Here is a 13,926-nt window from a genome sequence, read left to right on the forward strand (position 1 = left end):
ACATCTGTATGATTCCTACCATATGCTATTCTGGAAAAGGCAAGTGGGTAAAGGTTATGAATAGGTTATTTCAGAAGAGAAAACATACAAAAATGACTAGCCTTTAATAAGATGCTCAAAGTTATTGGTGATCACCCAAATGCAACTTAACACAATGCAACACAATTTTGCCCGTATTACACTGGAACAGTAAGAGGGCTGGGAAGTACCGAGTATTGGCAGGAAAGTGGGGTGTTGGTAGGTATAGATGGGTGCTGCTCTTCCAGAGCTTAGTCTGGTGCAATATAGCCAAAAGATATGCATATCCTGTGGCCCTGAAATTCTCTATCCCAAGGTGATGTTTACTCAGAAAATTCCCCCACAGTCCACAAGATTGTCCAAGGGCTGTTTACGCTGGCGAGGAGCTGAAGACAACCTGGATGTTCATCACTGGGAAATGGATTTAAAAGTAATTGTGGTAGTTGCACCCATGGAGCAGTATGCTCCCATTGCCAGCTGTTGCAAGCAAGGGCCAGATGTATCCATAGCACCACATGGATAAATCTTAAAAACACAGTGCTTATGGAAAAAACATTAGGGAACATGAAATATATAACATAGAACCATGTATGTAAATATAAAATTCATGTACAGAAAATAAGAACACATTTTCAAGAGCATTTCTTAAAAGGAAAGAAAAGGAATAAAAGGGGTATTCCATGGACCAGTGTGATGACTTGGCATGAATGGAGGAGAAGGATTAGCTTAATCCTCTGCACCTGAGCTCTCAACAGTAACATTGAATGACTGGCCTTTTACAAGTTAGATTTTTAAAAACCTCTGAATTCAAGTCCTTTGTCCCTTGTTAAGTTTCCAACCTTTTTCTTGCAAGACAACAAAAAAAGATACTTGGGATAAAAGAGCATCGATCCACATCCTGGCCAATTACATGATGATTCTCAAAGCCCCTTCCCATGTGACATGGCAGTACCTCAGTGGTCCCTTCTTAAGATGAGATGAGCGTGGGGGCATAACCCAAAGAACCTGATGTTCTTAGCCTTTCCTACTTATCAGGTATCATGCAAGGTGCTTTAGGAAGCTAGGTTTGCAATCTTCACAGTGGGAGGCACATAGTATGATGCCCATTTTGCAGAGGCGGTAATTAAAGCTCTGGGCAGTCCAGTGACTTGCTCAAGGTCTACAGTAAGAAGCATTAACTTGAAACCAGGCTTTTGTGCGGTCTCCACTACACCATACTGAAAGCTGTTGGGAGGCAGAAAGGCCTAGCTGCTTATTCTGAATCCAGGCACTGGGTACCTATGAAGAACTTGAGGGCCAAGTTGCAGCCACCATGACAGCAGGAAGCCCAGAGGTGGCCTCCCCATCTTCTCCTTCCTGGGCAATGCAGGGTAGAAGTGTGTGTGTGGGGGGGGGGGGGGAGCGAGGAAGAACCACCTGCATGGTTTTCCCTGAAGGGCTTGGCAGTTTTGTCCAATTCTGAGACACCGTGTCCTGGGTTCCTTGTGTTGAGCTCTGGCTGACTCTACCAATGCCTTGGACTTCTTTCTTTGGCTTCTGTGTGCTCTCTTTCCATGGCAAACTCCTGAAGGGCAGAGACAATGGGCACTCTCGCCGTACAACCCAAGCAACCCACACAACAAAGAGGAGATGTCTGTGTATTAACTATGTCCCGACTGAATTAAACGCAATGTTACGTTCATTAGACTAGTTTGGTGGACCTCTTGGTTTGAAAGTGATTTGTGTCTGCCTGAAAGTGAGGTTGTGAAAAATTAAAAATCATAATTAAAAAGGCACTGTGCCTCATAGCAGTCTATCTACAGGTGGTTCACCATAGCATCCCTGGTGAATGTGGCCAGACTGGACACACAATATGAGCCAATAGAGTTGGGGCTGGCCTCCAAATGCATTAGAATCCCACAGTCAAGAGGGATTATAAGAGACCCCTTGGCTTCTGAGAGATATCAACAAGACAATGGTGAACAGTATGATCCTCGGAGTCCAGATGGCCCTAGGTCCAAATCCCAGCTGGACCTCTAGTGTGGGACTTGGAGCAAGTATCTTGAGCTCTTTAAGCCTTAGTTTCATAATCTGCAAATGGGGATAATAACACATTCCTCATAGGATTGTTGTGAGGATGCATGGCAATTGTGAATGGAAAGTATATAACAGAGTACCTGGAACACAGTAAGCACACGATTATGTTCACTATTTTTGTGTTTAGAATTATGGATAAATATCTCCAAGAGTGGAATTTCCCTTGGGAATGTAACCAAAATCCCAGCAAAGTAGAACAAGCTTGATAACCTCTGTTTAAGTGAGCAGAAAGCACAGTGACTTACACAGGGTCTCAGCTGAACACACAGAAGAATCAGTTGCAGTTCATCTTTAACTCATTCACACTTTGAAATGTTTAACTTAAATAGGAAATATTTTTGTATATTGAGTTTTCTTAGCATTTTTTTCTTGAGAATGTTTTTTAACAGCAGTTTGGAATAGTATGTTCTTAGAGTTAGAAAGGAATGTTCACAGAAGTCACACAGCCAGACCTTTTCCAATTTGGGAAATCTTTTTTATAAGCATCTCCCCAGCTCCGCCCCTGGTAAATAATGAATCAAGTTCTGCTCAAGTAATTGCTGCTACAGGGAATTTGTGGCTAAGGAAGATGACTCTTGAAAGTTACTGCAGTCCTCCTCATAGTCAGCTCTTTCTCCTTAAAACCATCAGCATCAACATCAAAAGTCTGTACTTGGTGGACAATACTCTAGGTCCCATGAGAACTGAGTCCACGTTGCTGGTTCATTGCCACATCCACAGTGTCTTGGCACCTAAGAGACAGCAAGAGATATTTGTTGGAGGATGGATGAATGGATGAGTGGATGAGTGGATAGCTGGATGGGATGCCTTCTTTGGCTATAGAATAAGTTATACATATATTCCCCCATCATCCTGAGTTGAAGGCATGCAATAATGCACTTTGTATCTAAATTGAAGATTTGGGGAGATTTTATGTGAGATAATTATAGAACTGTAAGTGTCCTAAGACCTATAAACTATCTTAGGCTTGAATGTCAGCGGTGAAACTCTGCTTTAAAGTTAATTACCCACTGATTACAGGAGTATGAGTGGCAGTCAGATGGAAAACAGTCTCATTCATTCTCAAATATTAACACTAACAACTATCTGAGAGATAATTACTAAGAATTTCATTTATTTCCAATGTTGTATTCTTTTCTTTAATCTTTAACAATACTAGTATATAACCTATCATGCATTTTGAGCTTAATATAATGCCTAAGACCTTAATAGAAATTCTGAATTGATCACGAGGACAAACTTTGAACAGAATCTCTTTATAGTTTCCCAAAATGTGCATTTACTCATTAATAGCATGGTCTCTTTCTCAAATTAAGTCATTAAACTTATTAACTGTTATATTTGAGAAGAACCAGATTGTTAATAGCACTCATATTAAAAAAGCACATTCACTTTTATTAATAACTAGAGGCCCGATGCACAGATTCATACACTGGTGGGGTCCCTCAGCCTGGCCTGCAGACATCCCCAGAGGGGTCCCAGATTGTGAGGGGGCACAGGCAGGCCGAGGGACCCCACTGGTGCACTTTTGGGGCTGGGGAGGGATTGTGGGAGGGCTCCAGGGCATGTCCAACCTGTCTCATCCAGTCCCAATTGGCCAGACCCCATCAGCAAGCTAATCTACTGGTCAGAGCATCTGCCCCCTGGTGGTTAGTGCTTGTCATAGCGACTGGTCCAATGGTGGAATGGTTGAATGGTCAAACAGTTGCTTAGGCTTTTATATATATAGATAACAATAGCAAGTCACCCTGTTCCAGTCTGGTTGTGCCATATATTGCACTTTCTCTTTCCCAGAATTTCATTTACTGAAAGTTACAAGTGTCCAAAGACTGATGTATTATTTTCTTCACAGGAGGAGGGGAGAAGCATTAGGAACTGGTACCCAGCAAGTGCCCTGAGGTCAGAGTTATCAGTGGGATTCCTCAAAGTGACAGAGGGCTACATGAGGAGTTCCTTGTTGAAACAACCAGGTCACAGCATGAGAAGGCTTGCGGCTGTGGCTGGCTCCCTCCCCGGGGCCTGCTCTGTTTCCCACCTGAGCTTTGCTGGCGGGGCTGTGCTTCTCCTGGCTCTGCAGGACCTCGGGCTCCAGGGATTTGGATCAAGTGGTAGAGATATCGCCAGCAGAGATAGCAATTGCCAGTTTCCTCCTTGGGCTACCTTGTGATTCAAAGCAGGTTCTGCTCCACTTTTTAGATAACAGGGGGAATACATTACTGCTGAAGACCCACAGGAGCAGACTCAAGCAAGGAAACACAACCATCTGATACAGAGTCCGTGAGTAAGCAGCTCACCCAGGTGCACCCTGGCAGGGATATAGCCAAGGGCAGCCCAGGGACGTAAGGGGTCAGAGTGTCCCTGAGGGAGGCGACAGGAGCTGCAAGAGAACTGGGACTTGGTCATTTCATTAATGATATAAAATAATTTATATCACAAGAATTCTTATATTCTAGGTATGGCTAGCTCATCTATCAATATTTTAAGGTGCAGTTATATTCTTGATATTTTATATACCACTCACAGAACACCAGCACTAGAATCATGAGTCTATTCCATTCCTTATGTGTATTTTTAAATGCTTTGTTGACCTCTCTATACCTCATCATCTCCATTTTTGAAATATAGTAACAGTCACCTTGTAAGATTGTTGTAATGATTAACAGAAAATACAAAGTTCTTTTTAACATAGTATATGATTTATTATTATTAATAATAATTATAGGTTGGCACAGCTATAAGCTAAGTACCAAGGAAAATGAGTAAGTAGAAGTACATTTCTATTTCAGCACAATGGTTTGCTTCTGATCTGACCAGGGACTTGACCAAGGGCACATGTCTAGTAAGGGACGGAAGCAGGCCTAAAATCCAGGCCTTCAAACTGACAGTTTTGTTTCACAGCAAGTGTTCCCAATGCAGACACAGCAAGATGCAGTAAAGCAACAAGGGGTTGGGGTGGCGGGGGCGGAGGGGGGGACACAGGGAGCGGGGAACCAAAGCTGCTAAATCAATGCCTCCCTCCAGCCATTCTCAGCCCCTGAGCACAGAGCCAGGATGTCCTGGTTCTGGGTAGGATATGATGGCCTCTCCCTGCATCTCTTCCCTCTGAACTGCAGGAACCCTCTCCTGTTCTCTCTCTTCCTCCTACACTCCTGCCTCTGCAGAGGAAACCGCGACCTCCAAGAGGACCTGACATCGGTGAAGACTGAGCTTGCACTCCGCCTCTGCCAGAGCAGGGCAGCAGACAGAAATGGGACAAACCTCGTCATTTCTCCGTCGGTGTGGCCATCCCTCTGGAGATCTTGCAGTTTGGAGCCCAAGGGAACACTGGCTGGCAGCTGGCGGAGGCCCTGGGTTACACTGACCACAGTAAGAAGCTGCTCACTCTGCTGCTCACTGTCCTAGCTCTCACGCTCAGGCTGCCCTGGGAGACCGGGAGCTCCCAGCTTTCAGGGGTGGGCACCTAGAGGAGGCTGCCACTTGGCAGAAATGTCAAGGAAGGCATTTAAACTTTGGGTTGTGGTTACCTTTGATGATTTTTAAGGTTCCTTTTTAACCTCAGATTCCATGGCAGTTTTTCAATTTCATTTCATAAAGCCTTTTACAGTGCTGCCAGCCCGTGTTCGAAGCACCCACAAATATTATTTCATTAAATGTCACCACAACCCTATTGAGGTAGGTATTGTGTCAGCGTCCTTATTTTATTTTATTTTTTTTTATTTTTTAATATATTTTTATTGATTTTTTACAGAGAGGAAGGGAGAGGGATAGAGACTTAGAAACATCGATGAGAGAGAAACATCAACCAGCTGCCTCCTGCACACTACCACTGGGGACGTGCCTGCAACCAAGGTACATGCCCTTGACCGAAATCGAACCTGGAACCCTTCAGTCCTCAGGCCGACGCTCTATCCACTGAGCCAAACCGGTTTGGCAAGCGTCCTTATTTTAGAGATGAGCAAATGGGCACAGAAAGTTTAAGCAACTTGCCCAAGGTCACACAGCTAGTGAGCGGCAGAGTTAAGACTCAAACCCAGGCTGCCTGCCTCCCTAGCCCATGCTCTTGACCAAACTGCTTTTATAAATTTGTGACTTCTAGCCAGTGCCATCTCTACCCACATACTCTTATGATTGTGTAATTTAGAACAGTTCTACCAGCAGTGGCAAGATGCTCATGGATGCTCTGTTGGACACACCTGTCTATACTCAAAGCCTCTGGCTTAATGCCTGGTCTTGGTATTAACCTACCAACTCCATGCTAACACACTCATCCACATAATTTTTTCTTCTCTATCTTAGAATAAGTTGTCAATGAAAAACGATGGGAGTTACAATTGTGTAAGTTAATATTTTTTAGAAAGCACAAGAACTAATACCAACACAGTCTTGGTGGGAACTTCCTTTAAGCTGGAATCTTGAGGTGGCACATAAAGGTTAGCACACAAGACATCAGGCCACGGGCACCAGCCATGCTTCCGCCCCCTCCATCCACACCCAGTCCCCTGCCAAAACAATTCTCGTGATCCTGCTGGATAAAACATAAATGTGTTTTCTCTTGGGGGTAACTGAAAACAAATACAGGTTATTGAGCCTAATTTTTCTCAGAAAGTATATCACAAACATGGGCACATCCCTGGAGTTATTCGTCAGCCCCATAAGACAGTGCAATGCAACTCAGCAAGTACTCTTGTGCTCTTACTGTGCGGCCGGTGCTATGCCAGGAACTCAGCATCCAGATCTGTAAGAAAACTGCGCACAAGCAGGTCTCACGGGACTGATGCCCTGCTGCAGGGCAGTAGGTGTATTTATCTGAAATCGGTTAGTACAAGAGAGCAGGGGCAGGATGACTTATCCCACTGACAAATCAGGAAGGCTCCCAGAAGACGACCTCTAAGCAGGGTCATGAAGACCAAAGAGAAGCATGAAAGAGGGGCAGGCATTTCAGCCTAACTCAGAACAGAGTCTCTGAGAGGTCAGGATTCAGAGAAAAGTGAAAAATGCAAGTGTTACTATCCTGCAGAGCAAGGGGACTGACCGTAGTCCATTCCCTGTTCCAGGGAAGTCATGATTCCTCGTTAACCAAATATGATAATTGGCAGGGTGTCCATAGAGCTCATTCAAGAATTACCGATGTCCAGAATGCTTAATAATCAAACGCTGTGAAACATAATCCCACTTTTTTTCCTCTTGCTCACAAATTGCTTTATTATTTTACGGAGTCATGGTTATTATGAACGGGAATGTGCCACTTATAGAGTTCTAGTTAATAGGATACCCCTGCAGTTTGGTTTGCCCCAAGATAGCTCAGGGAATCATGTGTGTGCTACTTAAAACAACCCACCGGTGCCCACTACCTGCCCTAGCCCTGTCTTTCTTTTCAAAGTCAATACGGACCAATAAACATGTATACAAAACAGCAGCACTACAGAATGTTTCAGGGTGTTGGGGCATCGTTCCTATTTAATCAGCAGAAAGATCTATCCAAGTCTGCAGCACGACACATGAGCACCGTCTTCTCTCTGGGTGCACAGCAATGAGTGGCAGCCAGGAACTTCGCCAGGATTCCCACCTGCAGGCCAGACAGGCACAGCCTGAGACTCAGAACAGACGCCAGTGATGTCGCCAAAGAGTATCTTTGTTTTCATCACATGAAATGCACGATTTCCCAACGCTCTGATTTCTAGGGATTTCCATCGCTTTTCCAGGTAAATTAATAAAGAGCGTGAGAACGCTGCTAGAAACAGAGGCCTCAGAGCCGGAGGTGGCCTGGCCCCTGGGAGAGAATTCTGTCTGATGATGTGTGTGGATTCACTTTTGCAGTTATTCTGTCATTTGATTCTCATAGAAACCACATACAATCGCTAGGCCTCCATTTATAATCCCCACTGACAAATGAGACAAAAGGTTACTGATTTGGCAAGACTCAGTACCCCTAACGGGCAAGTTTCAGATTCTCTGACCCCAAATCCTATGTTCTTTCCACAATTCCCCAGCCCCACTCTAAGCCACTGAGTAGTTTCATAAATATATATACACCTTGCCTTCTCAGAGATGCTAGTAACCTATTACTCTCTCAGACCCACCAAACCCTTTGGATGTCATCCCAAACAACCCTCGTTTAATTTGCAGGCAATTAAACCATCAATATCACAAAGATGGTTTTGTAGTTTGAGGATGTTATGTATATTAACTTTACAAAGTCAGGACCTATCAGATGCAGTGTTACATTTAAAAAGTTCAGGTCAGCAAATGTACTAAAAAGGAAGGCCCTCTCCATGCTGGCCTGCAAATGAGGTAAAAGGCTGGTCTGCAAGACCCAGGAAAATACCATTTATTCTATCACTTCCTTCTCACTCTGCGCCCAATCCAGGGACCCTCTCCTCAAGCTCTGCACCTTCTTCGGGTCATTCCTGACTTATGGCAGCCCCCATGGTTCCCCTCTGCCTCCCTCCCAGTAAGCATTCCAATAGAGCCACCTCGCCCCTGTCCAGCATGAAAGGCCACTTTCTGGGAGTGAGAGGCCTGGAGGAATGAAGCCAGCAGTGACAGGGTTCTCTTCAAGGGCGGTGGGAGAGGAGCACTTACATCAATCCCTTTTGCCCCATCACCGACAAGGACCTAGGAAATGCCTGGCAATAAGGCAAAATTAGAGGCTTTGCACTCTATGGCGCTTTGTGACCACGTTCATTTCAAGAGGAAAAGGCTCTCCGTGGCAAGGGACAGAGTGCTCCCAGCCCGCCTGTCCTTCACCTGTGGCCAAGAGGGCAGTGTAGCGCCACCTCTTACATTCCAGTGACACTGAGCAAGTTTATTCATTTGCCTGAGCCCAGCTCCCTCATCTATAAGTGGGGATCATAATAGCACTTAATTCCCAGGGTTGTTGAAAGGATTAAATGTGATCGTGAATGTATAACATTTGGCAGTCTGGGAACACCACCAGCCTTCACTACTTTTATTCTGGCGATGGGCAGGGACAGACTAGGCTCAGGTGGAGAAAAAAATCTCTCAAGCCAATTCATTCTGCTACTTTAATGTGTCCAGTTAAAAGAACGGTTGGTTCCTTGACCCATCCCTAGGTCACACTACAATACCAGTCACACTCCATTCACCCCTGCAGACAGTCAACATTTCCCAGGAGCATGATTCTCTAAGTACACATGATCCACTCAGTAGAGGACTATTTGGTAAGTATTTTGTTCATTCATTTTTCTCACTAAAATAAAAAGCAAGCATTGGAGTTAGGCTATAATTCATCATATATAGCCTAAGTCCATTTAGTCCATTTTTTATAGTTGTAGATTCTGAGAAGCAGCTTGGGCAGTAAAAGTTTTATGGACGAATAAAATCTGTTCTCAACTATGTTCTGGGTCTGGTGGCTGGGGCCTTGCAGGGGTGAATTCTGGGTGCCTGTGCCCCTCCAGAGAACTTTGGTCAAGCAAGCCGGGAGTCTGCTTCTGGTCTCCTCCTGGCCTGGCCTTCGTGACATGAAGGGTTTTGGAGTGGAGGCATCCCGAGGCAAGTCAGAGATACATCCCAACCAGTGTTCTGAGAGAACTGGCAGGGGCAGGACAGTGCAGAAAGATGATACAAATCATGTCTCTCACAGGGGAGATTCGTGGACCGCCACAGGACTGTGCCTAAGAGGAAGGAGTGACGAGGGAGACAAGGAAAGGGCTATGTCCCAGAGCCAGTGGCCCAGGAAGGGCACCTGTCTGCTGGAAAAGCCCAGCCCGCATATGTCAAGAGCAGGATGTGTGGGATACTCAGCTGTGTTCTGACTCAGCAGCAGGCCAGTCCTCGGTATTGGATTATAGAGTGAAAAAGAAATCGCTGTTGATTATGGAGGGAGATAAGGAAGCAATCTATATAAGCAGTAAATAAATAGAAGTCCAGCTGTCATCCAAGAAGGTGGAAACGATCAACTCTCTCAAATGCTTATTTCCCCAACCTTCTTGCAGGCTCTCGCTGACATTAATAACACAAGCTGCTTGCTGGTTTTTAGGAGTGGGGGATGGGAGGCGTTCTTACCTTCCTCTTTGTTTCTCCAATTGAAAGCATAGTTCTAATGCAGCCAGTGTCACTCAGGCTTGTGACGTGCAGTCATTGAAATGGATTTTAGGCCCTGTACCAGACTTATTGACCATTTGACACCCTGGCCCCCATCTATCGCTGTTACTTGTGACTTTCCCCATAACTTGGTTGACTTTATAAATATTTGAAGCCCCATCACCCTGCACACCAGCTCTGCAGCTTTCCCAGTCCTCTCTAACACTGATCAACATTTCTGAACCAAGAAGTTAAGGAAAAATAGCCTCTGGGATGTCTGTAGTTTTTCTACTCAACTTGATCACAGCCTGTTTTCTTTCAGATCTAGCATGGTTTCTTTCCCCAACTTCTGTGGATCTGTAGATCCAAGCTAATTCCTGTGCAGTTTAGCTGTGACTTTACCAAACTGGCTCTTTATGGTAGATGAACCTTATGAACCAAGAGTAAAGTTGCTGGGGCCACATTCCAATGCAATGTCAGTTGTGCTAACTCCCTACTCACACCATTGTCAATTTATCCAAACAGCTTTCTCACAGACCGAACAGTGAGAGACTTCTTGCACACTGTTTATGACACACTACCCAACTCCAGCCAGGGCACCAAGAAGGGGCTGGCCTGCACCCTATTTGTGCAAACAGAGATGCCACTTTCTCCCTGCTTTGTGGAGCAGGTCTCCTGGTAGGCCAACTGCAGCTGGAGCCAGCCAACCTCAGAGAGTCCAATAGTAGCACCATCCAGGCCAAGGGGTGGGCCTCCAGGCAGAGGCCAGGTAAGAGAAAACTGTCCACCTCAATGAGGTAATGTCAGGTGGCTGTAAAAACAGAATGCCACCCATTACTTGTCAGAAGCCATGTGGATGGGTACTTGGGCTGCCTTCAATTTCAGCAGAAGTTTGTCCTCTTCAGAGACCCTACCCTGACTTAAAAATTCCTGTCTCAGCTCATGCTGCCATGAGGCCACGGTCATGGTTAGCTGCTCTCAACCCATGGACAAATGTCCTCTAAGCAGTTGGTGCAGCCATAAAGAGCCTGGAATCTGGGACCAAGCTTCTGGGGTTCAAATCCAAGGTTTCTATCTTGAGCAACTGGGTGGATGATGGCTTTGCCACTAATGATACATGGCTTTGGACAACTGCTCCAAGCCTTGGTGCCCCCATTTGTAAAATTGGGAATAACAATAGAATTGGCGGAGAAGTTGGTGGGGGTTAGTTAAAGCATTTAGAACAGAGCCTAGCACAAAGTATGCATTTATTAAATAAACTAGAGGCCCGGTGCACGGATTCGTGCATCCATGGGGTCTCTTGGCCTGGCCTGTGGGGATTGGGCTGAAACTGGCTCTCCAACATCCCCTGAGGGGTCCCAGATTGTGAGAGGGCATAGGCCAGGCCAAGAGACCCCACCAGTGCATGATCGGGGCCACAGAAGGACTGTAAGAGGGCTCCAGGGTGTGTCTGGCCCATCTAACCCAGTTCCGATCGTCCGGACCCCAGCAGCAAGCTAACCTACCAATTGGAGCATCTGCCCCCTGGTGGTCAGTGTGCATCATAGCAACTGGTCCAATGGTCAAACAAAGGGTTGGACACTTGGCATATTAGGATTTTATTATATAGGATAAAGGGCTGAGCAAAAACCATCCCCTGATGGGTGATCAGCCTGCTCCTCTTTCTGGCGAGGTTTAAATTTGAGGATCGTTCCCTGGAAGTTGTTGTCTAAGCAAAAGCTCTGCCAGGCTGAGGCCCAGCTGTTGGAGAGATGGGGGTGGGCTGGGTTGGGGTAACATTGAGCAGCATCTCTCAGCACAGCACTCAGTCCCTCCTGTGGGGCTTCCTGAGCAGTGCATGCCTAACACTTCCTGGGAAACAGCCCCAGATGGAGCAACCCAACCTGTTCAGAAAGGAATTAAATATTGGTCTCCAGCTATAGCTAGTCCTAAACACAATTGTGCAGCTAATAGGCACTAATAAGCATGTTACAAACCCAACTTCAGCGATGCCTCAGCACCCTCCAGCGTGTACGCTGGTGTCAGCCAAACAGGCGCTCTCATGCTTGCAGATGTGGGGCCAAAGCAGTGCAGCATTTCTCAGCTGGCGCCTGTAAGCACGTCTTTCCAAAGCACTTGGTGGCAGAGAGCCCCCTCCACAGACACTCAGCTCCTGCCTTTCGCCTGTGTGCAGGGCCCTGTCCTCCAGGTCTCTGTGATGTACCAAATGGCTGCGGTCGACTATGGTGAGTTCCTTCCCGGTCAGCCAGGTGTCTAAAGTGAGAGGAACCTGGGAGCAATGCAGCCTGGAGAGGAGGCCAGGTATCTGCTCTGAAAGGGGCGGGCTGAGTTCCTCTGAGGTTGCCTCTGTGTGCGGTGTGTGGAGTGAGGAATGATCAGGGTACCAGGAAACTCAGCGAGGACAGTGAAGAAGCAGATGGGGAAGAGGAGCCCATTTCATGCTTGACATTTCCCTCTGCAATTTGTAAATGGACGAGTGTGAAACCAAAAAATGTTTGGACCAAACCCCTGTCCTGGAAGGTATTCCCTTAAAATGAATATTGCTTCACCGTTTGGTGCTGAGAAAGGATGGAAGATTGAGAGTTGTGTCTAAAAGGCTCTCAAGAGCATGTCATGTCCACACTGAAAACCATGGTCCTGAAATACCACCATTCAGCCCGCCCCCCCCTGCCTGATGGCCACTCCTGTCAGCAAGTGCTGGGCAGCCCCCCATCCTGGCACACTGCTGTGTGGTGTGGACACTTCAGTGAGACCCTAGGAGGCAAAGGAGAAAGGGACCACACCACCCTGCCCCACACTCCTCCTTCCCCCTCATTGGCAGGCTCAGCCCCCTCTGGCTTGTGGGACCAATGACATTCTCATCCAGAAAAAAGTCAATGCGATTTAAATGGGTGTTTTAGGAACTTTGGCATTGAGGAAGCTTGCTATTCCTCCTGCTTTGATTCCATGCAGGACATATTATGAGTGCTTAGTGAATTTACTTGTTTATTTGACCAGTAATTATTACTAGCAGTCAAGTAATTTGGGCCCGGAACACCATCTACTGGATAAGTAAATATACTTTTACAATGTGCTCTAGTTCTCATTCCTGACACCTGCCCACTGCTGCTATGACCAGCCGGAGGAGCTGTCAGCTGCATGATGGCTGGTGGGTGGGGATGCTCTTGTTTCTCCTAGTGTGCCCTGCACAGTACCTGGCACAAAATAGAGGCTGAAGTAAGGAGTATGACCCATGCCCCTGTCTTTCCCCACTGAGCCTAAGAGTTTGCCTTAGTGGCCAGCCAGCCCTGCTGTCCCCCAACACGAGGGCCCAGGCCTCCCTATCCTGATGCCAGCTCTCCCTGGCCTGCCTGGATTGCTCCATGTTACCTGCCCTACTTGTCCCATCGCTGTGTCTGGACGCTGCCTCTGCATTCACCAGTAATCCTTGCTGAGTCTCCCTGTCCCTGGCTATCTGTGTCTGCTGCCACCTGTCCCATCATGGGCTGCTGAAAACATTCTCTGCCTAAGGGTTTGGACTTGTCCTTGACCAGTCATTGCCTTTGCCCACAAGCTCCCAGCTGCCTAACCTGAGACTTATTTGTTTATGTCACAGGGTACAAATTATCTGCCCCCAGGTCAAATCCTGCCTGCTGGATTGTTGTGTTAAAAATTAGAAAATTTCGTATGACATCTGGGGTTATAGCTTTCGTTCAAAGAAAGGAAGATCTGGCACAAAGAGCCTAGGTCCTCACATGGATGTAATAAGCCAAGATTATAATGGCTGCCCCTTTAAAACAGGGCCTATAG

The 13,926-nt window shown here is 46.4% G+C and overlaps 1 protein-coding gene across 1 annotated transcript in view; it reads left to right on the forward strand.

The window, feature by feature from the left end:
• Positions 1 to 337: 337 nt before the first annotated feature.
• SERPINE3 (serpin family E member 3) overlaps positions 338 to 13,926 on the forward strand; it is a gene marked incomplete at its 5' end in the record, with an annotated part of 61,052 nt that continues 47,463 nt past the window's right edge. The window contains 5 exon segments of the mRNA XM_081083906.1: positions 338 to 477; positions 5,256 to 5,365; positions 5,368 to 5,460; positions 10,674 to 10,815; positions 12,124 to 12,362. Coding sequence (XP_080940032.1) covers positions 338 to 477; positions 5,256 to 5,365; positions 5,368 to 5,460; positions 10,674 to 10,815; positions 12,124 to 12,362 — 724 coding nt within the window.

The sequence above is a fragment of the Myotis nattereri genome, assembly GCF_964212035.1.
Source record: "Myotis nattereri genome assembly, chromosome: 2".
NCBI lineage: Eukaryota > Metazoa > Chordata > Mammalia > Chiroptera > Vespertilionidae > Myotis > Myotis nattereri.